This window comes from Enhydra lutris, unplaced genomic scaffold, assembly GCF_002288905.1.
Source record: "Enhydra lutris kenyoni isolate GAN:26980312 unplaced genomic scaffold, ASM228890v2 scaffoldscaffold22, whole genome shotgun sequence".
In the NCBI taxonomy this organism is placed as follows: domain Eukaryota; kingdom Metazoa; phylum Chordata; class Mammalia; order Carnivora; family Mustelidae; genus Enhydra; species Enhydra lutris.
Window position 1 is genome coordinate 7,291,072 of NW_019154106.1, and position 26,824 is coordinate 7,317,895.

The 26,824-nt window shown below is 44.1% G+C and overlaps 1 protein-coding gene across 1 annotated transcript; it reads left to right on the forward strand.

Moving 5' to 3' along the window:
• The first annotated feature begins 2,850 nt into the window (after positions 1 to 2,850).
• LOC111149496 (membrane anchored junction protein) lies at positions 2,851 to 26,428 on the forward strand. Its single transcript, XM_022506592.1, has 11 exons — positions 2,851 to 2,882; positions 12,471 to 12,588; positions 14,673 to 14,718; positions 17,644 to 17,719; positions 17,891 to 18,016; positions 19,075 to 19,106; positions 19,421 to 19,512; positions 20,722 to 20,785; positions 24,827 to 24,899; positions 25,647 to 25,764; positions 26,383 to 26,428. Exons 2-11 carry the CDS (start codon positions 12,488 to 12,490, stop codon positions 26,426 to 26,428), a joined length of 774 nt encoding a protein of 257 aa, XP_022362300.1. The 5' UTR covers positions 2,851 to 2,882; positions 12,471 to 12,487.
• Positions 26,429 to 26,824: the final 396 nt, after the last annotated feature.

A 26,824-nucleotide genomic window follows, 5' to 3' on the forward strand; every position in this document is an offset into this window, starting at 1 on the left:
TAATGGGCACAGAATTCCTGAATCCACCCTCTTAATTGAAATGCTTATCACAGCCCGCCTCTCGCCTTTTCTGATAACACGACTTGCTCTAAGTTCCTCCTGGAATTTTGGCACTTAACATTACTGCTTAGGTGTTGGCTCTGCCCCTTTTCTGGCCCAAGGGTCTCCTATTATCTCAGGTAAGAATTCCTCCCTTTAGCTCCATCCCATTATGGACCCTTAGCCAGAGCCCCAGTGAAAGGAGCCTGGTCTCATCACAAAAGATGGTACCCAACCATGGGATTGGTGCCCTCCTCAAACTGCAAAGAAATAACGTGGACCACCTGGGCTGGGAGGCCACCTCGGGTTCTCCAAGTGCTGCTGTCATGCCTCAACAGCAGTGTGTGCTTGTGTCTGTCCCCTGGCAGACCATTCAGTCTTACTCGTTCAAAGTGTTTGTGTGTTCCTTTTATTTCACTTGATACACTGTAATTGTTGATGACAGGAAGTTGGATGTTTGGTCATTTGGGGTTGTAATAAGACTTTTGGTTAGAATCCCTGGGTTTCTGCCTATTTCCCTCCAGTCTGGTTGAAACTAAAGTGTATTTGTGTCCATTGGTTATTTCCCCTGTCCATCACACCCGACCAGCTGCCATCCTCCATAGGAAATTATGTACATCACACAAGTGGCCATTTAAGACTCATAACCTTGCCTACTATAATCTTAGCTACAAATAATATCGAGGTAGGTAGATTACAAGTAAACAGAACAGGCACAGAACAGTTTTCTCCAGCCTCACCAGAATCCTGATTCCTTTACTCTGCATGGACCCCATGCCCTGCCCCTGCTCAAAAAAGGGTCTTTCTCTTGGTCCCCAAGCATGGATTGTGCAAGGGATATGTGTACAACAGATGCCAGAAGCCTGTGCTGGCCTGGGACTCAAGTCTGACTAGCTTGGTCAACTCTTACTCTGTGCCAAGGAAGGTCAGAGTCACAAATGTGTTAGTTTCAGTCGACAGTATACTCAAGTTTTTCAATCAGTTGCCAACTTTTTTTAATTGAGAAATTTCCTGTGAAAATCAGATCTGGCATTACCAGGTCACACTTCCCACAAGCACCCCTTACTGGGACACTGCATAGCAGATACCTTCTTAAGATGGAGCAGGTGCCCTCCTGAGACCAATTTTCCTCTTTCATCCGCCCTCCATCCACTCTTTTTCTTTCTTTTCCTGCCTCGCTTTTCCCAGGAACTTATGTGTACTACCCAATAAGAGGTGCTTAGTTTCCTGTGTACAAAAGATATACAAGAGTCAGCCTTCAAAGAGCTTACTATCTGGGCTTGTGGAGTAGAGCTTTTAGGTGGGGGTGGGGGAGACATTCTAAGCAGAGGAACAGCAAGAGCGGTGAAGAGGAAGGCAGAAAAATGCAGGAGGACTATAGGTATGAGCTGGGACCGCGATCATGGTCCATCCATGATCAGGAACGCAGCAAACCCAGCCCTCCTACCCCTCCAGTGATGTGGGGCCAAATTGCTTAATAATTCACAACATGGTCAGAATTTGATCAGCAGGAAGTGGAAGGGAAGGTGCTGGACTTTGAAATCAGAGATCCCTGTTCGCGTCCTTGCACCTCCACAAGTCGCTCCCATTCCCAGGCCTCTTTAAAATTAGGATATTAATAACTGCTTTACAACACCACGGACAGGATCAAAGGAGAGAGAGTACAGAAAGTGCCTGCACGATGTTCCACACGTAGTAGGAACTCCGCGGTAGACAGCTCCCGACCGGACCACGGCAGGGACTGTGTGCACGATTAATGAACAACAATGGACAGGCGGCAGAGTGACAAAAAGGAGCCAACAGCCCGCGTTCCGGCGGGTGGAGCCACGGGTCACTCCCAGCCTCGGCTCCGCCCAACCTTTGGGCGGTGTCGCCGCACCACGCACGCGCACATCGTGGCCAGCCTCGGAGAGCGCGCCAACTGGGCGAGGCCAGGAAGAGCATTTGCGCATGCGCAGAACGCCCGGTCGGCCGAGAAAGGGCGCAGAGAGGGCAGCTGCGCGCGCGCAGAACGCCTGGCGGGCGCGCGGCAAAAGCCAAAGCTCGGGCGGGGACTGAGTGAGCACACGAGACGCGCTTCGAGCGCAGTCGACGCCGGCCCCTTTCGGGGGCGCTCTCTCGTGGCAGCCTCAGCCGAGACCACTTTTACGAGGCGCGAAGAACCCTTAGCCTGTGTAAGAGCCCGGCCGGGCCCGGGAAGTTCTTGGGTCTGAGGTAACGGCCCACAGCGGCCTGGTTCTCCCCTGAGGTCGGCGCTTCGTTGCCTTAATTTTCCGAGGGAGAGTTACAGCCCCGGCGCCTGCGCTCCACAGCTGCACCCCCAACCCCGAGGGCCAGGCCGTGGCCGCTTGCGGGCCGCGAGGGTGCGAGGGAGGGCCGGGGCGCGCAGGTGCAGACCCGCCTCCCGGGCTGAGCGGCGCGGGGCGCGGAGCTGCCTCTGGCCGCACCCCCTCCTGGAACACCCCCTCCCCACTCCCTCTTGGAACACCTCCCCACTTGGGACACCCCCCCGCCTTGGGACCCCCTCCCGCCCTCGCCCCGGGAAGGAAAGCGTGCGCTCCGGTCTGCAGCCTCCCTCGGACCCAGGCTTCGCGGTTGCCATGAAAGCAAGACTTGTCCCATGGAGACATTTCTTGTCCCGTCATGTCTTCGGGATCTCAGCGAGTTTCTGCTTTCTAAGGCCTGACTGCACCTCGGGGGTAGAGACTGGAGTCACGGCCCTCGGTGAGACGTCTGTGTTCATTGAATCTTGGCATCGGAGAAGTGGAAGGATTCCAGCGCGAGTAGCTTCCTGTACCTCCTCGGCTTTTCTGAACTTGATTCCTTCGTTTGCACATCCGCAGGTAGCACACCCGCCACAGGACCCCAGCAGTCTACCTAAAACCTCTCTCTGGCACCTCGAAATTGGGCATGTCCCAATAAGGACTTCACATCCTCCCCTTCAAAAATTTACTTTTAAGGCTGCCTTTTCCAGGAAGTGGCCCTTTTTCCCTCTTCAGTAAGTCGCTCAAACAACTAGGAATCATCTTTGTTCTCTCTGCCTCCCCTGTCAATTCACGCAGTCATAGCTAGACGACTTCCTAGGCATCTTGCGAACCAGTGACTGTAGACCAGGCTCCTTACTAGCCTCTGCCTTGACCCACAGGCTGGTCCTGGTTTTTGTTGTTGTTGTTTTAATCTGCTCTTGTTCTGGGTTATTTCCCATATTACAACCAGATGCACACATCTTTAACTCACAGCTGTGTGGTAACTTCTTTATTATACCCTTCAGTGCCTTCCTATTAGTCTTAGGATAGACTCCGTGAGTCATAACCTGGACTGTAAGTAAGGCCTTCATCCCTTCCCTAGCTATAGCTTCTTAGATGATCTCATCTGTTCAGTAGCTTTAAATACCATCTAAACTCTGATGACTTAAATTTTATTTCCATCCTGATTTCCATCCTTTGCACACTAGGCGACCACTCCCTTGGCATATCCACCAAGATGTCTGAAAGGCCTCTCAGACTTAACCAAAGCAGAATGATGGGAGTTTTCTCCACAAATCTCTCTCCCTAGAATCCTTGCCCAGCTCAGTAAAGGGTATGTACCATTATCTACCTAATAAAATACCAAAGGCTAAAAACATAAGAGCCATCCTTGATTCCCACACCTAGGCCATCAGTCTAAAATATACCCCAACTTCAACTATTCACTAACTACTGAAATTTCTCAGTCAAAATCAGCAGCATCTTTCCCCTGGATTACTACAAAAGCTTCCTGACTGGTTTCCTGCTTCCACTCTTACCCTGGTATAGTTCATCTTTCTTTTCTTCTTAAGGTTTATTTATTTATTTTAGAGAGAGTGCATGAGCGTGGGTTGGAGGGCAGAGGGGAGGGAGAGAGAATCTCCAGCAGACTCCCCACCCAGCTTGGAGCCCAACGCAGGGGTCTGTTTCATGACCCTGAGATTATGACCTGAGCCAAAATCAAGAATTGGACACTTAGCCAACTGGGCTACCCAGGAACCCAGTTCATCTTTCTTTCTTTCTTTTAAATATTTTATTTATTTATTTATTTATTTGAGAGAGAGAGATCACAAGTAGGCAGAGAGGCAGGCAGAGATGGGGGGTAAGCAGGCCCCCCGCTGAGCAGAGAGCCCGATGTGGGGCTCAATCCCAGGACCCCGAGACCATAACCCAAGCCGAAGGCAGAGGCCCCAACCCACTGAGCCACCCAGGCGCCCCACAGTTCATCTTTCTAAAGCATAAATCATTTCACTTTTCTTTCTAAAACCCTTACCATAAAATTTGAACTCTTTACAGTGGCCTACAGACCTTACATGATCTGGTTCCTGCCTATCTCTCACTTCATCTCCCTCTAGCCTGTCTTCATTCTCTGTGCTCCAGTCACACTGACCTTTCCGTCCATTAAACCACCCATCACAGGGCATCTGTGCTTGCTGGGGTTTTTTTCCGCCTTGACATGCTTTTCCTCTTGACTTTGCATGGTCGTTCCACTTTCCATGAAAGCCTCAACTCCGCTGTGATCTTGTCCGAAAGGCCTTCCCTGGCCTCAGTAGTTAAACCAGCCTCCCAGTCAGTCTTTACTCTAAAGCCCTATTTTCTCTTCTTTAGAGTACTTAGAGTACTTCAGGTTACATTTATATGTTCATTGTTGCTCTCCACACCTGAAATGTAAGCCCTTAAAGACAAGTTATCATGTCTTTCTTGTTACCTACTCTAAACATGCTCTAAACAGTGCCTAGTGCTAACTCATTGCTTATCTCTGTAGTATTACTCTCATAGCACTGTGCTTTTTCCCCACTATCTTCTGGGTCACTGCACTTCTGTCTTTTGAAAGTGCCATGCTCTCTCCCAGTTGAGGACTCTTACATCTGCTGTTTCCTGTACCCACCCCAGACCCACTCTCTGTTGGTGCCTCCCTTTCTCATACTCATCCCTCAGATGTGATTCTGTTACTTACAATTGGCTTCCATGATTTCCATTCTAGGGTAAGAGTCTCTATCACGTTGCCACATCACCCTATTCCTTTTTGTGACAGTCATCACACTTAAAATTATTTGTAAGCTCTTTGTAGGTGAGGACCAAGTTCTTATTATTCTCCACTATGTCTCTGGCACTTCGTTTCTGGGACATAGTAGGTATGTGACTATTTGTGAGCTGAATGAATGAATGTTGAATGAACATGAGAGTGAGAGAAATCAAGTAAAAATGAAGAAAGCAGTTAGAGTATAAGATAGCTGCATCTGCCTTCCTACTTTAATAGAGGTTTTTTTTTATCTTGTGGGATAGGGACAGGAAAGCATTATATACATTGAAAGTGCTTTATACTTTTTTTTTTTTTTAAAGATTTTATTTATTTATTTGACAGAGAGATCACAAGTAGGCAGAGAGGCAGGCAGAGAGAGAGGAGGAAGCAGGCTCCCTGCTGAGCAGAGAGCCCGATGCGGGGCTCGATCCCAGGACTCTGAGATCATGACCTGAGCCGAAGGCAGCGGCTTAACCCACTGAGCCACCCAGGCGCCCCTGAAAGTGCTTTATAAATATGAGGTTGTTTGTTAAGATCTGTTCACCATCAGATCCCTATGGTTTGATGGTTTTTCAAAGTACAAAGCTTTATGTTTCTTAGCAATAATAACTGATTTTGTTATTTGAGAGCTAGGCTTAGGTGGTAAAATATAAAGAATTGAGGCTAATATGGTGTCTAGGCCAGTTCATAATCAGCTAGACTATCTTGCTTTAGCAATACATCTGAGTTTTAGTCTTGCCCTTGTTGTATGATCTTGGCCGAATTAGAAGATGATCTCAAGTCAGATACATCTTTTTGTAAGTACAATTCTTATTTCCCCAGTATCTCACCAGCATTGGATTAAAGTTAGTAAAATATTTCAAATTTTCTGTGTGAAATTTGCTCCCTTTACATAAAAAGTAATTTAGTTTTCTTATTAACTTAATTTCTTCAGAATCTGCCATTGTTTCATGGCAAGAACAAAGCTGTATATTTTAGAAGCTTTCTTTTTACACTTTACTGTTTCAGTCTTCTGTCACTAAGACCCTTGATATAGGTACATCAAAGACTAAAGAGTTTTTAGCTCAAAATTATAGAAGATGTTCTTTTCTCCCCACCACTTGTCCTTCTGAAACTATTGGTACTTTTTCCCCCCATTTAAAATTTTCTTTCCTACATGAGCTGCTTCAGGGCAATTCACCCAATGGTGTAACCAAAAAATAAAATGTCTTTCTTTGCCAGCAGTTTTACATCCAAATGCTTTTCGGGTTCCTGGAGTTGGTAGGATGTTTAGAGATCTGCACTGTAATGTGAATGCTAATAGGTTGATTGTCACAGCTTCTGGTTAGGCTGAAGAGATGCAATATCATTCTATTGTTTTTCCAGAATAGGGAGCACAGATCTGGACCTATCGACCAAAGGCAGTTTTTCCACTAGGTTTTAGAATGGTTAAGATGTAAGTGGAAGTGGCACTTGGGTCCCAAAAGTAGCAGAAGAGATTAACTTAGACTCCTTTCTGGTCTATTGAGTTGTCCAGTAGCCCTTTTAGTTTCATTTTGGGGCATCTTCCTACCTCTGTTAGGTTTAGTTACTGCTCCCCTCTCGAACAAAACAAAACAAAATCTGACGCTTCCAAGAGCAAATCTATTCCTGAACAAATGCCAAGAGCATTTTAAAGATTGTGTCTAAAGAGTGGGAAGAAACCTAATGAGAAAAAATGACATTGATAAGCATGAAAGTATCCTGGGTAGTCTTAGATTAGTATCTTCTTGTCCCATATCTTTTTTTTTCCCACAGTTATCTTTTTTTCTTTTTTTTTTAATTTTATTTTTTATAAACATATATTTTTATCCCCAGGGGTACAGGTCTGTGAATCGCCAGGTTTACACACTTCACAGCACTCACCATAGCACATACCCTCCCCAATGTCCATAACCACACCCCCCCTCCCAACAACCCTCCCCCCATCAACCCTCAGTTGTTTTGTGAGATTAAGAGTCACTTATGGTTTGTCTCCCTCCCAATCCCATCTTGTTTCATTTACTCTTCTCCTACCCCCTTAACCCCCCATGTTGCATCTCCTCTCCCTCATATCAGGGAGATCATATGATAGTTGTCTTTCTCCGATTGACTTATTTCGCTAAGCATGATACCCTGATACCATGATACCGTTCCATCCACGTCGTTGCAAATGGCAAGATTTCATTTCTTTTGATGGCTGCATAGTATTCCATTGTGTATATATACCACATCTTCTTTATCCATTCGTCTGTTGATGGACATCTAGGTTCTTTCCATAGTTTGGCTATTGTGGACATTGCTGCTATAAACATTCGGGAGCACGTGCCCCTTCGGATCACTACGTTTGTATCTTTAGGGTAAATACCCAGCAGTGCAATTGCTGGGTCATAGGGTAGTTCTATTTTCAACATTTTGAGGAACCTCCATGCTGTTTTCCAGAGTGGTTGCACCAGCTCGCATTCCCACCAACAGTGTAGGAGGGTTCCCCTTTCTCTGCATCCTCGCCAGCATCTGTCATTTCCTGACTTGTTAATTTTAGCCATTCTGACTGGTGTGAGGTGATATCTCATTGTGGTTTTGATTTGTATTTCCCTGATGCCGAGTGATGTGGAGCACTTTTTCATGTGTCTGTTGGCCATCTGGATGTCTTCTTTGCAGAAATGTCTGTTCATGTCCTCTGCCCATTTCTTGATTGGATTATTTGTTCTTTGGGTGTTGAGTTTGTTAAGTTCTTTATAGATTTTGGACAGTAGCCCTTTATCTGATATGTCATTTGCAAATATCTTCTCCCATTCTGTCAGTTGTCTTTTGGTTTTGTTAACTCTTTCCTTTGCTGTGCAAAAGCTTTTGATCTTGATAAAATCCCAATAGTTCATTTTTGCCCTTGCTTCCCTTGCCTTTGGTGGTGTTCCTAGGAAGATGTTGCTGCAGCTGAGGTCGAAGAGGTTGCTGCCTGTGTTCTCCTCAAGGATTTTGATGGATTCCTTTCTCACATTGAGATCCTTCATCCATTTTGAGTCTATTTTTGTGTGTGGTGTAAGGAAATGATCCAATTTCATTTTTCTGCATGTGGCTGTCCAATTTTCCCAACACCATTTATTGAAGAGGCTGTCTTTGTCCCATTGGACGTTCTTTCCTGCTATGTCGAAGATTAGTTGACCATAGAGTTGAGGGTCTATTTCTGGGCTCTCTATTCTGTTCCATTGATCTATGCGTCTGTTTTTGTGCCAGTACCATGCTGTCTTGATGATGACAGCTTTGTAATAGAGCTTGAAGTCCGGAATTGTGATGCCACCAACTTTGGCTTTCTTTTTCAATATTCCTTTGGCTATTCGAGGTCTTTTCTGGTTCAATATAAATTTTAGGATTATTTGTTCCATTTCTTTGAAAAAAATGGATGGTACTTTGATAGGAATTGCATTAAATGTGTAGATTGCTTTAGGTAGTATATTCTTGTCCCATATCTTAACACTGATTTTTTAAAAAAAATTTTAAAGGTTTTATTTATTTATTTGAGAGAGAGAGAATGAGAGAGAGCATGAGAGGGGAGAAGATCAGAGGGAGAAGCAGACTCCCCGTGGAGCTGGGAGCCCAATTCTGTACTTGATCCCATGACTCCAGGATCATGACCTGAACTGAAGGCAGTGGCTTAACCAACTGAGCCACCCAGGTGCCCTGCTTTGTTTTTAAATAAAGAATAACCTATGTGTAGAGTGCTACAATAAGCAATTATACCTTCATTATTTAATTAGCCGTCCTAGTCACTCTGCAAGGTGAAGAAACTGAGAATAGTTCCTTTTGAAAATAGAGCTTGAAGACAAACAAATGTGAATGTGACCCTTTAACACCTCCAAGAAATAATTCTAAGAACATTTAATCAGAAAAGCTTACATTTTTATTTGATCACTTTGTACCCAGATTGAGTTTGTCTCGAGTCATCCACAATTAAGAGATAACCAGGGATTACAGTTTATAAAGTGACTGACAGTGATGTGTTGTAATGGAAAATGTGTGGGCCAAAGGAATCAGCAGTCTTGGGGAGTGCTAATCCTGGTTGCATTCTGAGTTATGTGACCTTGTGGAAGTTATTTCCTACTTTGGTAAAACCAGTTTCTTCTCGTACCCTCTAAAATGAAGGGCACTTGAGGCTATAGGCAACCAAGAGTCTCTAGTTGGAAATATTCTCTAGTATAGAATCTCTATTCTGAATATAATTCATTAGAGCCAGGCAGATGTCTGAGACCAGCCAAGGACTTGTGAAGGCAAAAGGAGAAGCTGGTCATCCGTCTTCAATCCAAGTTCTAAAACTTGGGTAGTAAATTCACAGTATCAGTGGGATTTCCCTATCTTGTTGCCCACCCTCAGTCACAGAGCCTGTCGTATTAGATGTGCCCAGTAAATGTATTTTGAATAAATGCTTATGAAAGCTCTTTTATTCTTTAACTCTGTGGAGGATTTTTCCATCAAATGTCCCCAGATATATTGAGTGACAGGACTTCCTTATCATCTCTTTCCACCTCAGTAGTCAATATCATTATCCTCATAAAGCCTTCAACCCTGCTTTAGATTCTATGCACTGACCCAGATGTTTCTTTATGGGAAACAAATGACTAAAAACCTTTAAAAATCTAACATCCTTGCCAATATGTCATTTAAAGCTAATTATTGGGGATTTTCAAAGAAAGGTTCTTGATTGGGATGTGTCAGATTTTTGCACTGAGATGAAAGATAGTTTTCCTCTCTTATTAAATTAGCTTTTCTAGTGAGGCAGTAAGAGAGAAACTTCAAATATATCAAAACAGCTAATGTTTATATAATACTCTAGAGTTTATGAAGTGTTATTTACAATATAATCATATTTAATACCTCAGCAGTTCGAGGGGTAGATGGGATTCCCATTTGCAGGTGTAGAAACAGAAATGATGAGGCCAAGTGACTTGCTCGGGGTCTAATGACTAATAAAAGGCAGAGCTAGGACTCAAGCTTTGATCCTCCAATTCCAAATCTTATGTCTTTCCAACTAATGGATATTGCCTCTAATCTTTTCTTTTTTGTTTTAAACCCATCGTGTTTTTTGATCACCTAAAAATGGGTTGAGAGTCTGACCCTTCATCTGTTAAGATCCCATAGTGTCGTCATGGCTGCAGTACTCATGTTGGAAAATAACCTTGTGAAATCTTTGAACCACTACCACTTATGTGGTTCTTTTGGATTATGCTCCCTAATCTTTATTTTCCAATGAGGTAATTAGTGTGTGTGGTGTTTGTTTCTGAAGCAGGCAGCCAGCAATTAACAGGCAGGCCCCAGCCAGCCAGAGACGGCTGTTTTTACGTCTCTCAGACACCCAGCTGTGGCACAGTGCATGAAGTTTCCTCTCTGGACTGTCATTTCCAGCAAATGTCCTTCATTTCCTTTACTCTGATCCCTCAGCCCTCTGTGATGAGAGTGACTGCATTTTAGGAGAACCCTCTGAATAAAAAGTGAAAGCTACATTTTTGTGGCAGCAACCCAAGTCTTACCGGGTAGACTCCTTTCCTACTTTGAAAAAGTGTCACCTTGGCACCAAAAACACAATCAAATCTAGCTCAGTTCCTCCCATGCCTTGGACATGGGAATCAGTGAGCTTTTTTTTTTTTTCCTTCAGGATATGAACAATATTTCCCCTCTGGTAACTTTGCAGTTGGCACCAACTACTTCTTTTCACTTTTGACTGCAATTCTAGTCTAAATAGTCTCATGGGCTCTGGCTCCAGCCTCCTGTCATTCTAATCCCAAGCAGCCGAGATCAGACACTGGAATATCTCTTTACTGGCAGGCCCAGACATGAACTTTGCAAATTGTGGGAAATTCCATTCTTTGGGCACATAGATCTCCTGACTCCACCAAACAAGAGTTTTCCTTGCTGAGTAGAAATGGTATTGGGGTAATATGGAGGAAAGAATAATAAAAATAGTCCTTTCTGTGTATATAATATTTTAGTACTTACAAAATGTACTTTTTTTAAAAACTAAAACCCTCAGAAAGCAGAGTGGAAAAGTGGATAAGCACAACAAGTCTGGCCCTATATTACCTCACTTTGAATCCCGATTCCGACATTCATATAACTATGGGGAGGTTAATTCATCTCTCAGTGCCTCGGTTTCCTTATCTATCAAATTTAGACTATTGATTTCAGGCTTATTGTGAGGATTAAGTGAGGTAATATATGTAAGACACTTATAATAGAGCATAACAAAAACTATTGTTAGTTATTGTCTAACTAAGAAAACCAAGGCCTAGAGAAAATAAGGAGGGGTATCAGAGCTAAGGTTCAAACCTGAATTATTCTTTCTTTGTGCCTATTCGGTCTACGGCATCTTAGCTGCCTCTGAAATCAATACTTTGTGTTGTGTGTGGGTAACTTTTATCCTCGGGAACTCTGGACCTCTAATCTCATTATTTATTACTTAAACTTCCGTATGAAGAGACAGAAAATGCGGGGTTTATTATCCCTGCAAGTAAAAAGAAGCATAGAAAAGTCCTAATGACTTCGAATACCACTAATCACTGTGCTTGATTCTTAACTTTTGAGTGTGTCCCAAATGCCCTCTTGAAGGAGAAGAGACCTGCTATTCTCCTTTTTCCATCTTTCCCCTTTCTCCAGTTTCCCTCAGAGAGGACCTCAAGTGGGCAAAGATTCTGGAATAGGAAAAGTAAAGCAAGTGCTAAGAGGATAGTAGGCATTCTTGTGGCACGGGGCAGTCTCACAAGCGGGTAAAGAGGAAGAATGGTTGAGAGCTAGGAAGGAGAAGGCGTTCCTCGGCAACACTGGAAAACATTAGTGTACATCCTTATTTGCTGTATTAGCTGTGACAGGACGGTGTGCTCATCTCTTAACTTCACCTAAAATTAACAGCAGAGGTCTTCCTCATTATGCCACCTTGATGCGTTTGGATTGTTTCATTATTTGACTTGAGCCCTCTTCACACTGGCTCTAGGTTCCAGGGAAAGTGGGGACAAGGGAGGAGAATAGATTCAGGAGATATTTGGGAGATAGATTTAATCTTAACAAAAACCTGGCAGGTCATCAGATGTTGCTATTATTAGTCTCACGGAGAGAAGTGATTTGCCTGAGGTGTAAGGCAAACGACAAACCTTGAACTCAGGTGTTTTGATTTCAAGGATAGAGATTATCCCCAATCACGATATATCTTCCCCATGCAGGTAGGAGAATGATCCAGGTGATTAATGTAGACGGTTAGTATAAAAACTGAGCCTGGGACAGCGGTGTTGAGTGTTGAGTGTTGGATATTTTACTCATGAAGAGATGCTATTTATTGAGCAGACTCTCTTTCCCATACCATAAAGTTGATAAGGAACAGTCTTTAGCTTTTTAACAATTCTCTCATATTTCTGTTTTATTAGGCTATCGTTTGGAAGCAATGAGTTTAAAACCCTTCACCTACCCGTTTCCAGAGACGAGGTTTCTTCACGCAGGACCCAATGTGTATAAATTCAAAATTAGATACGGCAACAGCATCAGGTAATTTTAAAGCTAGGAGAGTAGCCTTTGCAAATACAGGTTGGTACATTTCCACGGGTCATCTCTTCTCTGCCTTCACTCAGTCCTGGAGACTGGCTGAAGTTTGTAGGACTCTCTTTCCCAGATATTTTATATTCCACATATTATTATTCAGGTAAGTTTCTAAGTTAGTGATGGCATACATTTGGAGCAGGGGCTCTCAAGATTTTTTATCTCAGGATCCCTTTGCACTCTTAAGATTATCAAGGATCCTAAAGAGGTTTTGATAATTGTGGTTATACCTGACAATATGTATCATATAAAGATTAAAACAAAAATTAAAATAGCATACTTATTAATTTAAAAATAATATATCATTAAATATTAACAGATAATAGATTTTATTAAAAATATCTATATTTCTAGGGACACCTGGGTGGCTCTGTTAGTTAAGCATCTGACTCTTGATTTCCGCTTGGGTCATGATCTCAGTGTTGTGAAATCGAACCCCACATCGGGCACCACACTCAGCGGGGAGTCTGCTGGAGATTCTCTCTTTTCTTCTTTCTCTTCCCCTCCTCCTGCTCGTGCTCTCCCTCTGTCTAAAATAAATAGTAAATCTTAAAAAAAAAAACAAGTATATTTCTAAAAAATTAATGAGGCAACTGGCATTGCTCATGTACCTGGGACTTACACCAGGAATTCAAGGATGGTTCAGCATACAGACATCAACCAATATAGGGGCACCTGGGTGGCTCAGTCAGTTAAGCATCTTCCTTCACCTCAGGTCATGATCTAGGGTTCTGGGATCAAGTGCTGCACTGGGGTCCCTGCTTGGCAGGGAGTCTGTTTCTCCCTCTGCCCCTCCCCCCTGCTTTTGTGCTCTCTGTCTCTCTCTCATGCTCTCTCTTTTCACTCTCAAATAAATAAAACCTTTAAAAAAAAAAAAAAAGAAATCAACCAGTATAGTACACTGCATTAATAGAATGAAGGGTAAAAAAAACACGTAATCATCCCAATTGATAAAAAGCATCCGAGACAGACAGCCGCTCCTCTGCTGTACTGTCTGCCATTCCTTTGAGGTATATTCAGTAAACTTTTACCTCCTTTAAGAAAAAAAGGGGCGCGCCTGGGTGGCTCAGTGGTTAAAGCCTCTGCCTTCGGCTCAGGTTGTGATCCCAGGGTTCTGGGATCCAGCCCCACATCGGGCTCCCTGCTCAGGGGGAAGCCTGCTTCTCCTTCTCCCACTCCCCCTGCTTGTATTCCTGTCTTGCTGTGTCTCTCTCTGCCAAATAAATAAATTTTTTTTAAAGATTTTATTTATTTATTTGACAGACAGAGATCACAAGTAGGCAGAGAGAGAGAGGGAAGCAGACTCCCCGCTGAGCAGAGAGCCCAGTGTAGGGCTCGATGCCAGGACCCTGGGATCATGACCCGAGCTGAAGGCAGAGGCTTTAACCCACTGAGCCACCCAGGCGCCCCCCAAATAAACAAAATTTTTTAAAAATAAAATGTTAGGGGTGCCTGGGTGGCTCAATGGGGTAAAGCCTCTGCCTTCAGCTCAGGTCATGATCTCAGGGTCTTGGGATCGAGCCCCGCATCGGGTTTTCTGCTCAGCGGGGAGCCTGCTTCTCACTCTCTCTGCCTGCCTCTCTGCCTACTTGTGATCTCTGTCTGTCAAATAAATAAAATCTTTAAAAAAATAAAATAAAATGTTAACACAGCAAAAAAGGGCAAATGACATCTTATTATTACTATAAAAATAGTTTTGCCCTTTGAGATCCCTTGAAAGGGTCTTGAAGACTCCTGGTGGTCCACAGGCTACACTTGAGTACACCTCTAACAAATTAACTTTCACAGTGGGAATTTCGGGTCTGGGCGGGTTACTGGAAAAGATATTTTGGTACCGCCTCCTACCGGTTCTCAGACCACACCACCTAGGTGATCACCTTTTTCCACAAGCCCTGGGTCAACACACACAACGGTTACTTAGTCGTGAATGGAAGTGTCGTTTTTGCTCTACTGTCTTCACTTTACTGACAGAGTCTACTGTCTTCACAGTTTTCCTTCTCGGTTTACTTACCTCTGATCTGTTTACCTTCTAGAGGGGAAGAAATAGAGAATAAGGAAGTCATCGTCCAGGAGCTGGAGGTAGGGAAAGAAGCAGACGACTTCTGGGCAAGTTATTCTTTAAGCCAAGGATGTGCCCATATCCAGATCTTAATTATTTCCTGTGAACTGAGTCACAGCCTCCACCTGATCTCTTGGCTTCTCCCTGCCATATTTCCTCTGCAAAGAAACTTCAGTTTTTCCAGGAAAATTAAAGCCTGTATCCTTTGTCAGTTCTCCTAGTTGAAGTGTCAGCACCTTTGAGGTGGAGTTCTATTGTTTCCACCAGAGTTCCCGCCCTCCGCAGCTATCTTTTGTGGCAGCTGGCATAGAGAAAGCTTCTGGAGGGTTGCCGCCTTCCAGGGCTCTGGGAAACCTCACCCTCCCAACTACTGCCTTGTACTTGACGTTCAGGAAACTTAACTGTAAATACACAGACAAAACTGCTGTGCCTTCGCTTTAATTGGAAATATTTGCAGTTTGCTCTGTTCCCACTTCATTTTCATTCCTTTTCTACCCAGCTTTAGGTTCTTCCACAGGGAGAAGATCGAGCAAGTCAGCAGCTTTGTAAACTGGTGAAAGCATTGTCCAAGGAATTAGAGCCCTGGGTGCTGGCCCTGGATTCCAGCCCTGGCTGAGCCACCAATTAGCTGTGCAGCCCCCCAGCAAATCGTTCTTGTGGTCTTAATTGTCTCATTCATAAAATGAGAGTGCTAAACTAGGTTATTTGTCTTCTAACTTCACAACTCAGTGATTTAGGACTGTTCTAATTTATGAACACATCTGTTGCCGTATTTCAAAGAATTTGAATACAATGAAATATACAAACAAAACTCTGAAACCAGAAATTTAAGTCATAGCCTTAAGGTATGGTATCTATCTATAGCTCTTTGGCAAAGTGTTTTGTTTTGTTTTGTTTTTAAGATTTTATTTATTTATTTGACAGAGACACAGCAGGAGAGGAAGTACAAGCAGGGGGAGTGGGAGAGGGAGAAGCAGGTTTCCCGCTGAGCAGGGAGCCTGAAGCAGAACCCGATCCCAGGAGCCTGGGATCATGACCTGAGCTGAAGGCAGAAGCTTAACGACTGAGCCACCCAGGCATCCCTCTTTGCCTAAGTGTTGAAAGATATGTTAGGCTCTTGCAGGAGCTCACAGACATCATTATAACTAACAGTTATTTTAATATATGACCATGACAGTTTTCTGCTTATTTTCATAGTGAGTAGAGCAGTGTTTATTTCACTTTGCTTCAGTTGATTCGGGCAGAGTAAAACTTAAGGCAGCATAGTAAAGTGGAGAGAGCATAGACCTTACAGCCAGTCACATCTGGATCTGAGTTAAGTTCTGCCTTCACACTGGGATTTGGGGGAAGTTACCTGTATTCTGAGCCTATTTTCCTACCTGTCAGTGAAATTCATAAAAGCCCCTGTCTCCAGGCTGTGGTCACGACTCGAGTCGGATGTGTGCAGTGCTGGCCACGCAGTGAGCAGCTCTGTACATCATCACAGCTAGAGAGTGTCTATCTGCACTTAGGAGCCCACCAAATCTTTCTAAGTGCTTCTTATATGTTCTTACTCTCAGTTTTGAGTCAGACGTTACCATCCTCTTTCATTTATCCAGAAAGTGTTTACTGATAGGTAGTGAGCCTCACGGTTAGGAGGGTAAACTCTGGAACCCCACTGCCTGGGTTCCTGTGTTGGCTCCACCATTACTATCTGTGGAACTGGGTAAGTTGTTTCACCTCTCTTTCTCTAGGCTTCCCTGTCTATAAAATGGGGATAATAGAGTGCCTATCTCATAAGGTCTCTGTGACTGTTAATGTGTATAGTAATAATAACACTTGACATCATGATTATTCAATAAATATTAGCTATTAAGATTATAAGCCAGAGGCTCCTGGCTGGTTCAGTTGGTGGAGCATATGACTCTTGATCTTGAGATCATAAATTTGAGCCCCATGTCGGGCATAGAGATTATAAATAAACTTTAAAAATTTTAAGCCACATACTATGGTAGTGCAGAGAATACAAAGATAAATAAAGCACCATTTCAGGGTGCCTGGGTGGCTCAGTGGGTTAAAGCCTCTGCCTTCGGCTCAGGTCATGATCTCAGGGTCCTGGGATCGAGCCCCGCATCGGGCTCTCTGCTCAGTGGGGAGCCTGCTTCCTCCTCTCTCTGCCTGCCTCTCTGCCTACTTGTGATCTCTGTCAAATAAATAAATAAAATCTTTAAAAACTAAATAAAGCACCATTTCTGCCTTCTGCGAGCCCCAATACAAGGAAATCGAGGCTTAGAGAAATGACAAAATTAAGACTGAAATTCAGGTGTTCTCCCCATAGAAATCCAGTCTTTTTATGATACCAAACCGTTTAGTTGGTGAATACTAATAAGCATAGGTTAATTAGAGACTAATCAGTTAAGATTTTTAAAAAGTAGAAGAAAAGGCTGAACTTAAGCTAAAGTAAAAAAAAACTACAAATCAATAAATACCAGTACTATTCATTCACACAGTCAGTATGCATTTACTTGAGGTAGACACCGTAGAAGGGATGCCAAAATAAATCAGGTGCATATTCTAGCTCCAGATCTCTCAGTAAGGAAAATAAAACATATGTGGATGGAATATAATAAAGATCCAAGGCTAACTACTGTGAAGTTAGAGACTAATAGTTAATTTACAATTTGGGGAATCAGGGAAGAGTTTCTGGAGGAGATAGCTTTTGAACTGGCCCTTAAAGGATAGGTAAGATTTGGACATAGACTGATGGGTAGAAAGGGCATTTCAGGCAGAGGAACAGACTCTGCAGGAACACAGAAATGGAGAAGCAGAAGGCGTGTTCAGGGAATAGTTCAGCTTTAATGGAATATAGAGTATAGAAAAAGCAGCGCCAGGTATAAACGGAAAGATTGGCCGGGACAAGACAGTATTAAAGTCATTTCAAGTTGGTTGGTTTGTTTGTTTTCCAGGATTCTATTCGTGTAGTCTTGGGAAACTTGGACAATCTGCAGCCATTTGCTACAGAGCACTTCATTGTATTTCCCTGTATCCTTTCATTTCTGGATAGAAATGAGCTGCAGATCACATTGGAGATCCAGATGGAAGCTGCAAACCCACAGGCCAAACCAGGGAAAGGAGAGGGTCTTATCCTTAAAGTAGTACACAAGGATTCATATGGACTGACTTCTTTCCTCACTCCTTAGCACCATTTTCCAGATAAAAGCAAATGGGAGAGAGTGTCCCACCTGAAATTCAAGCATGGGGAAATCGTCTTGGTCCCCTATCCATTTGTTTTCACTCTGTATGTAGAGTTGAAATGGTTTCATGAAAACCTGTCACCTGGTAAGTAGAATGATGGGAGTGAGAGGTAGAAAAGAAATAGGAAGGCTGAATGTCCGTGGGTTAGCCGTGCACACTCAGTATGGCAAAATGGTCAGCCAGACTGGGCCCCAACACTGCACGGGGCAGAGGTTGGGAACCGAGTGCTCCAAGCCAGACCGCGTGGTCCAGATCCTGGTGGATTTGCCACTTAACAGTTGTATGAACTTAGATGAATTAGTTAATCTTTCTGTGCCTTCTTTGTGAAATGGTGAAGAATAAGAATAGCACCTATCTCATTGGGTTGTTAAAAAGGATTAAATATATATACATACTGGTAGGTGAAAAGGAGTACAAAGTCTGACAGTAATCACTCAGCAAAAGCGATCTATTATAAAAAATACCTCCTTTCACTTTAGAGTATGCAGTGACTTTCACCTTAGGGATGTCTTAAAGGCATTCCCAATTTTTAATCTGTTAAGGCCATTGCTATTTTTACTCATAGAGGGACAAACATACCTGCCAGTTTTATTGGGAAAAGAGTGCAAAGGCCTTGCTTCAGAATATCTCCCCAGTTTGTTTATCACTGATGTTTGAAGTTCCATCTTATTTCTTTTAGTAAGGATCATTCCCTTTTAAGTGGCATATCATTAGAATACAGTACGAATGTAATACTTTTGAGCTTGTAGATGACAATAGTTCTAAAATGGGGCAGGAAGAGAATTTGAAGACATTGTATTTCTACCAAAAGTGGTATCAGGCAGAAAGGAGAAGGGCAGACACAGAGGTTTTTGTCTAGGACAAGTTCTGAGAAATAAATGATAGCCAGAAATCCAAGTGTAACCACATCCTGGGATGCCTGGGTGGCTCAGTGGGTTAAGCCTCTGCCTTTGGCTCAGGTCATGATCTCAGCCCCACCTCAGGCTCTCTGCTCAGCAGGGAGTCTGCTTCCCCCTCTCTGTGCCTGCCTCTCTGCCTACTTGTGATCTCTCTGTGTGTCAAATAAATAAATAAAATCTTTAAAAAAAAAAAAAAAGAAACAACATCTTGATCCATTATGACATTTAAATTTCCTATTGTAGGGGAGCCAATAAATGACAGTCCTCTTGGCTTGGTAAGTTTGCCTTTTCTATACAAGATGACAATTGCCTTTATTGCCTTGTGTTGTCCAAAAGGTTCTGCTCTTACCTATTCCTCTGCCCCTTGGTTGCTGCTCAGATGCAGTCAGAATTGTATACATGAGACCATCTTTTTCCTGGTGGCTAGATTTCTGAGACGGTCTCTAACAGAATGCCTATCCTTACTTGAAAAGCTGGTGTTAAAAGTCACTTCTGGCAATTTAAAGATGGGGAGTTCTCTTCACTGTGCCCTCGTGAACTGTGAGCAGCTCTGGAAAAGGAGTCACAGGAGTCGGGTTCCTCTCTGAAGGTCCTAGCAGAGAGGAAAGCAGCAGGAGCCATGACGAGGAAACGAAAACGAGTGGAAGTGCCCAGCTCCCCCAGCAGGCCAGCGCTGGACAGGTCAGTGGTGTTGGGAGAGTGTCTAAATCCTGCATCCTGGCTAGGCTTTGCCAGCGATTGCTGCCACGCAATCTTGACCTTCAGTGAGTCACTTTTTGTCTTGGGTTCATTGGTAGTTGTCTATTTCCATGGGTGGACTAAGGGAAGGAAGCAAGCTGATGTTTGCAATACAATTGGAACACAATTCCTTCTTCAGCAAAATGGGATTCTTCTGTTCATCAGACAATGGCTGGGAAGAAATGCAATCAGATCTATACCATTGAATCAGACTTGTACTTAGTGAACATTTAGTATGGTCATGTTACCAGAAGGCGTAAGACTTCGGAAGTCCCCAAATATTATACAAGAACATAGAGAAACCTGCAAAAGGATGAGAAAAATATATATATATAATTCTATTTTACCTAGTAAGCTGTAAACATTTGGAATTCTACCTTAAGAGATAGAGTAGGCTAAAATGGAAATGTCTGCAAGAGGTTATGTACCAATTACTGCGTGAGATGCTGCAACATTAGGGGCAATGTTGAGCCCATCCCTAACCTGCCGAAGTTGCTGTCGGGGTTACTTATCTTTTTCCCAGTCTCTGTCAGGGACAGAGTGAATCAGTAAGGTAACACAGTCATTCTTATTAGCACCCAGAGATGGCAGCTAGAATAATCCAAGATGTGGTCTGCCCTCCAGCCCAATGTGCTTTCAGCCTGTGTTCACGGAGAGCAGCTGCTCCCTTCCCGGGACCGTACAGTCTCACACAGGAGCGGTAAGGGTGGACCATGAGGGAGTTGAGCCCTCTACCCTCCAGATGCACATGTCAGGGAAGAGTTAGGAAATTTCTTTTCCAGCCAGGTGGAATGTGAAGGTACTTGGAGGTATGAAGCTTTGCTCAGTTCTGTTTGACTGAATTTTCCATGGGGATGAGGCCTCAGTCTTGCCTTTCTCTGGGTTTGATGCAGGCAAGTATTTAAAAATCTGATTACCTGCAGGCAATCACATTTTTCCTTTCTCAACCCCAGATCGCTAAATGTCTCAAATTGGGATTCTGCTGTGAATTAAAGCAGCACCCAAAGAGAATTTGGCCACACGATTTATTCTGCAGGCCAGGAGTGGTATAAAAATAGCCAACCTGCTGAAATATTCATTTGGGCCACATTTGCTTAAATGTGGTGATGTTGCTGCTGCCAGTAACATTTCCTGGGCTTTTCCCCCACTCAGGACCAAGATGGGGATTTCCAGCCAAGGCCCCAGCAAAAAGAAGCCCCTTATGGAAACCAGGAGGGTAAGCACCAAAATGGAGGCTTTAAGGCTTCTGGCTGGTCCTGCTCTGTTACAAGTCAGCTTCCTGTTTCCAGCACATCTTGGTCCTAAGTACAGACGGAGCTGACTGAACTCACTCTCCGGTTTCACCATCTGCAGAGCAACATCCAACCATTCCAGCCTTGCCACGACCTGTCCCCAAAATGGCTGCATTTTGCACGTGGGTGAATCCTTTTGTTAAAAGGTCTTTTCTTCTCAGCTTAAAAGGCTGCTTCTTGTACTCTGCAGTGAGATAAGAAAACAGGTTTGTTGAATTGTGGTGGGATCCGATAGAGAATTTTTTCATTTTAGAAACCTTTTTGCCATCATCTACACTGGGGTCTGAGCCTGGGAACATCTAGTTTTTATAGATGAGCTAGGCATGTATCAGCATGGGATACTGGTAAGAGAAAACTCCATGCAGGGCAGTCACGGGCCGACCCCAGTAGTATTCGATTCCATTTGTGAGGCTTATTCCCCAATTAGATATTCCTATATCTGCTGCTACTCCATTTCAGAGCCTCTGTTCCACAGTAGTCTCTAAAAGAGCACTCTTTTTCTTTTCTTCGCCTCTTGAGATAGCTGTTATTTGTGCCTTTTTCTTACTTTTCACTTATCTCTCTAAAGTAGCTCTGACCTTCCATATTTAAATACTCCCAGTTCACCTCCCTCACCTTCCCAAGTCCCACAGCATGACCAGTTACAGAGCCAACACCTATCCATGCATTTATTCAACAGACTTACTGGGTGTCTACTGCGTGCCACGTGTTAAAGATATCATGCCCTTCTCTAAAAATGCCAACGGTGGGGCGCCTGGGTGGCTCAGTGGGTTAAAGCCTCTGCCTTCGGCTCAGGTCATGATCCCAGGGTCCTGGGATCGAGCCCCGCATCGGGCTCTCTGCTCCTCAGGGAGCCTGCTTCCTCCTCTCTCTCTCTCTCTGCCTGCCTCTCTGCCTACTTGTGATCTCTGTCTGTCAAATAAATAAATAAAAAATCTTAAAAAAAATTTAAAAAAATAAAAATAAAAATGCCAACGGTATAAAGCTAGGCAGACAATTATTGATAGATGTGCTACGTACGGGAATAAAGGAAGTACAGGGAACAAAGGAACCACAAAGGGGAACCTCACCCAAATCAGGTGGATGTGAGGGAGGGCTCCCGGAGGAGCTCAAAGAACTAAGGCCAAGAGGAAGGAGTATAGCGCATTTGGTGACTGCAAGCCAGTGTACCTGGGGCCTGGCTTAAGTGAAAGTACAGTGCTAAGATATGTCGCTGCAGAGGTCGGCACAGGCTGGATCATGAAGGGCTTAAAGCTGCCTTCAAGAGCACAGGATTTCCTTTTTTTTTTTTTTTTTTTAAGATTTTATTTATTTATTTGACAGAAAGAGAGATCACAAGTAGGCAGAGAGGCAGGTAGAGAGAGAGGGGGAAGCAGGCTCCCCGCTGAGCAGAGAGCCCGATGCGGGGCTCGATTCCAGCACCCTGAGACCATGACCTGAGCTGAAGCCAGAGGCTCAACCCACTGAGCCACCCAGGCGCCCCAAGAGCACAGGATTTCCCTAAAAATTTCCCTAAAACATTTTTAAAGTAGAAAAGTGAAGTGATTTTCATTTCTAAATGGTTATTCTGCCTCCTGTTTGCAAGATATTGTGTTAGTTGCTGGGATGCATGCAAACATGTAAAACCTGGTTTCTTTCCAGTAACTTACTGTTTAGTTGGGGGAAGAGAGAACCCTTAGGGACTCGGACCTCTGCCTCTGGGAGTAGGAGCAGGGCACAGGACCCATTGTGCAGAGTGGCCCACTGAGTGATTATAGGAGATGATTGCCCTCTTCTATACTCCCATCCTTTCAAGAAGGAAGAAAAAGACATGAGAAAGTATAGGAGGAGTACATGAAGATCTGAAGAACAAAGACGCTTTATACAACCCAGATAATTACTATTAAAAGAACATTTCCCTCACTCTCTATCCTTCATACCTTCCTATTCTTAGTTTGACACATCATCTCCCTCAAGAACAGTACCCACAGTTTCTTACTCAACATAATTACCTTTTCAACCTGATACTGGGTTTAGAGAAAAACAAGGAAAAAAAAACCCCAAAAGGAACATGTTTATTGATTTTGACTCAAAGCCTAATGACGGTCTCCATTGTAGACCCTGTTCCCGGAGAGAGGATTTCTCCTGAATTAGACTGATCACAGTAACTCTCAGTGTAAGTTACTTGAGCTGGAAAAATTGAATTTGCTCCTATGGTCCAATGCTTAATATTTCCTCTCCCCTTTGGGGAACTCAGGGTGTTGGGTCACAGTCAGTGTGGATGGTCATGTCTGAACATGACACCACTGGGATCTGGTACAGGGAAAGCTTAGAACACAACATGTATCTGAATAAGGTGTCTGTTTCATAAGAGGTGTTTTGGGGGGAATGGGAAGGAAAAGCAGACCCATTCCCTTTATTACTTCAGGTCCCAGACTAGAGATCCACACTTCCTAAGGATAAAAAGTAGGGGAGAGCAGATGAAGAGTTCAGAAGTAAAACAGATTGTCATGTGTGTAGTTTTTTGTCTCTTTTTTTTGCCACCTCTGCTTCAACTATACATCTAAGCAGATCTGGCCCTGAACATACAGAACAACCTTGTGTTGGGTTGTAAGTGCGTTACGTCTTGTTGGAAGTCCCAGATGGTGCCCTCAATCTTATTTCAGGCTGTGTTTTTCCTTTCTTATGACATTTGCCTAAAAAGACATCTGTCAAGTTTTCAGGAGAGCACAAATGCTAGACTGTCTTGTGAGGGGAATCTCCCCTGGTTGGGAGATCTTTACCTTTGCCCCAGGGCCTCTGCCCTTCTGTTCCCTGCCAGCCTAAGTAGATGCTTTCGTTAGGGTCAATGCAGCAGAATTTAAGCTCCAATCATAGTTTCATTAAATCTGTAAGAATCATTTCCTCAAGCTACAAATCAGAGCTGTATCCCTATACACCAGTGCTCCTGGAGACGTAGAAAAGGTAAGAGATGGTTTTCTTCCTCCCCAGAGTTTCCTTTCAGGTTTACAGGAATGTTACTTAAGTAGCAGCCTATGTGTTCTGGAATATGAGGTTTTGTGGAAAAGTTTTTCTTGGAAATACAGCTTAGGGTGCCTGGGTGGCTTAGTCGGTGAAGCGTCTGCCTTCAGCTCAGGTCATGATCTCAGGGTTTGGTGATCAAGCCCGGCATCAGCCGCATTGGGCTCCTTGCTCCGTGGGAAGTCGGCTTCTCCCTCTGCCTCTCCTCCTGGCTTGCGCTCTCTCTCTTTCACTCACTCTCTATCTCTCTCAAAAATCAATCAATCAATCAATCAAATCTTAAAAAAAAAAAAAAAAGAAAAGAAATACAGCTTATGCTTCGGATGGGGGCTACATCCTAACTTTCCTAGAAGCTTATCATACCTCTGCCTCCTGACCCACCTGCCAGTCTACATAGTTCTTACTGTAGGGTTCTTCACCAGCACAATGGCTCAAGGAACTTCTCAGCACTGCTTCGTAGTCAGGCCCTCAGGTCCTTTCCAGGTGAGGGGAGGGGAGTGGCCAGTTGCCCGAGAATACAAAAGAAAATACATGAACCCTGATTCTGAATATCAGGGTGTCCACTGGAAATGTTGTGGGCTTGGAACTGGGTTATAGGATGTACCCTTCAAAGTACAAAAGAAGTTCTACAAAGGAGTACCCCAGGGAGAAGATTGAGTTGTAGTGTGCTTGTTGCTTAGGCCATAGTCATGTTTACACTGTCCCAGCTCTAGTCACACTCATCACATTTACTTGTTAATGTACTGTGCCTTTGTACATCATGTCCCTGTCTAGAATGCCCTGCTCTCCCTGACCATCTCCTCGCCCTAATTATGACAAAATCCCACTCAGCCATCAGTCCCCATTCAAATAGCACTTCCCCTATGAAGTCTTCATTGGCTAACCACCAATCAACAAATAGCATTCAGCTCACCAAGCTCTATAGGAGTAAAGTTTAAAACTTCTCTTTGTCCTCTTTTTATCAGAATGGAGGAAGAAAAACCCAGCAGGAATGGCAGGAGACCCCAACATTTAACACCACTGATATCCAGGAACAGGGTAGGTTCTGGGAATTTTACTCTCTTAATAATCGTCCTGTCCTCTTTAGTTCTCTCATGAGCAGAGCAGCATGGAGTTCTGAGTTTGGGCACACTTGCTGGGCGATGTGTCTTGCTCCCGTGGAGATGCCTGTTGGCCATCCTCTGGGTCCGGGGGCCTGTCCTTGAATAATAAAAGCTCCCCAACCCCCAAGAGAAGCAAAGGGAAACAATGCATGTACTTCCTGTGCTTCTGATGGTGAAAATGATGCTCCCACTATTTGAAAACATTTCTACATGGAGTGATAAGTTTTGCAGAAAAGTTGGGAGGGATGTGTTTCACTTTTTTGAAGAGTTATCTTTGGGAAGCTGTCTCTCCCCCTCTTCCCTTCAGGGCATTAGCGTTAATATTGAAGGTGCAGTGGATGCTTGGGAGGGGCTGGGAGTGCATGTTAAGGTGTTGTCTAGCGTAAGGATTCGGTATGGACTGTGGTCATCACAGATGCTGGGATGTCAGCGCGCGAGTTCTTCAACAAGTCGTCATTCCATGAGAAAACCATCTGTGGTGCGTGGCTAGGACTTGAGCAGTGTAAAAATCTCAGGGGCCCAACTAAAAATACTCCAAGGTTAGAATAACAACATCTCCTGAGCTGAGATGAAACTGGGAAGGTCAGAACAAACAAGTCTTGGTGTGAGGCTGCCCTTGGTCCACACGATGTCCCATGAAAGCAGCCCGCAAACTAACACTTTTTCCCTGTTTTCCTCGCAGATTCTAAGTGGGAGGACAGCCTCGCTGAGCAGATCATCCCCCCACTGAAGCAAAACAATCCACCTCCACCTAAAGAACCCAAAGAGCTGGGAACCAGTGGCTTCTTTGGGTTTCTAAGGTAGGACAGGTGTCGCTCTTACCATCACACTGAGACCCAGGGCAGTCTAGCTCCAGAGTCGGCCTCATCGAGTCTCTCAGGGAATTTAGAAAAGAAAACAGATTACCTGCATAATCTCTATTTCCCCCAGGATACTTGAGGGAAGTGAGACTCTGCACAAGGGCCCTAACTGAATCTAATAAAGACTGTGTCTTGTTCATTCTTACACAAACCCCCCCCCCCCCCCCCCCACAATGTGCCTGGCGTTGGACCTCATTCCACAAATGCTGCTTGGACAGAGACTAGTCTTATCGTTGGGTCATTCGGACTCTTTGGTTACCAAAATGCTTCCATTCTCCCCCTCTGCATCTAGGCTGTGTCTTCAGAGTCCTTTCTGCAGAAGATAGTCAGCAGATCCCTTTCTCTCTCTACAGCTCAGCCGCCCCATTGCAATTCTCTTTCATCATGCCCCACTCCTGAGTATAAGCTAACTTGGGTACCTTTTCAAATGCGGCTCCAGAGTTGAATCCATACAGTGATTCCCCAAAGCAAAAATGCCCTCGTTAATGGAGCCTTAATGGGACTGGGAGAAGGGAGGGACCTCCCGAATCTCAAACCATTCTGCTCTCCTTCCCACAGCTCTCTCTTCCCCTTTCGCTATTTCTTCAGAAGGAGCAGCCAGTGAGCCTTCCAGACGCAGCAGGGGAAGAGTGTCCTCTCGCACTGACTTTTCACATTCTGTCCTCTGTCGTGGGGAACACGGGCTCCAAACTCCCTGAGTCCCCTTGTGGGTTTGTCCTATCCTTTGCCCCTTTACAATGGACTTTTTTTTTCAATTTAAAACACTAAGAAAAGAACTTCCTAAAATGTTCCAGTCCGAGAACTGTGCTGCGCTAAGGGCCAGTTTAGGTCTTTCATCTCCAGCACTTAGGATCCTAATGAAAATAAATTATTTATGAAGAGTTATTGACTGAATTTCATGAAGTAGAGAGAGAGCAAACTCTTCCCTGAAGATGCGGGAAAGCAAAGACTGAAGCCTCCACCTGGGTCTGCCTAGTTACTGTTGGGGGGATGCTTTGGG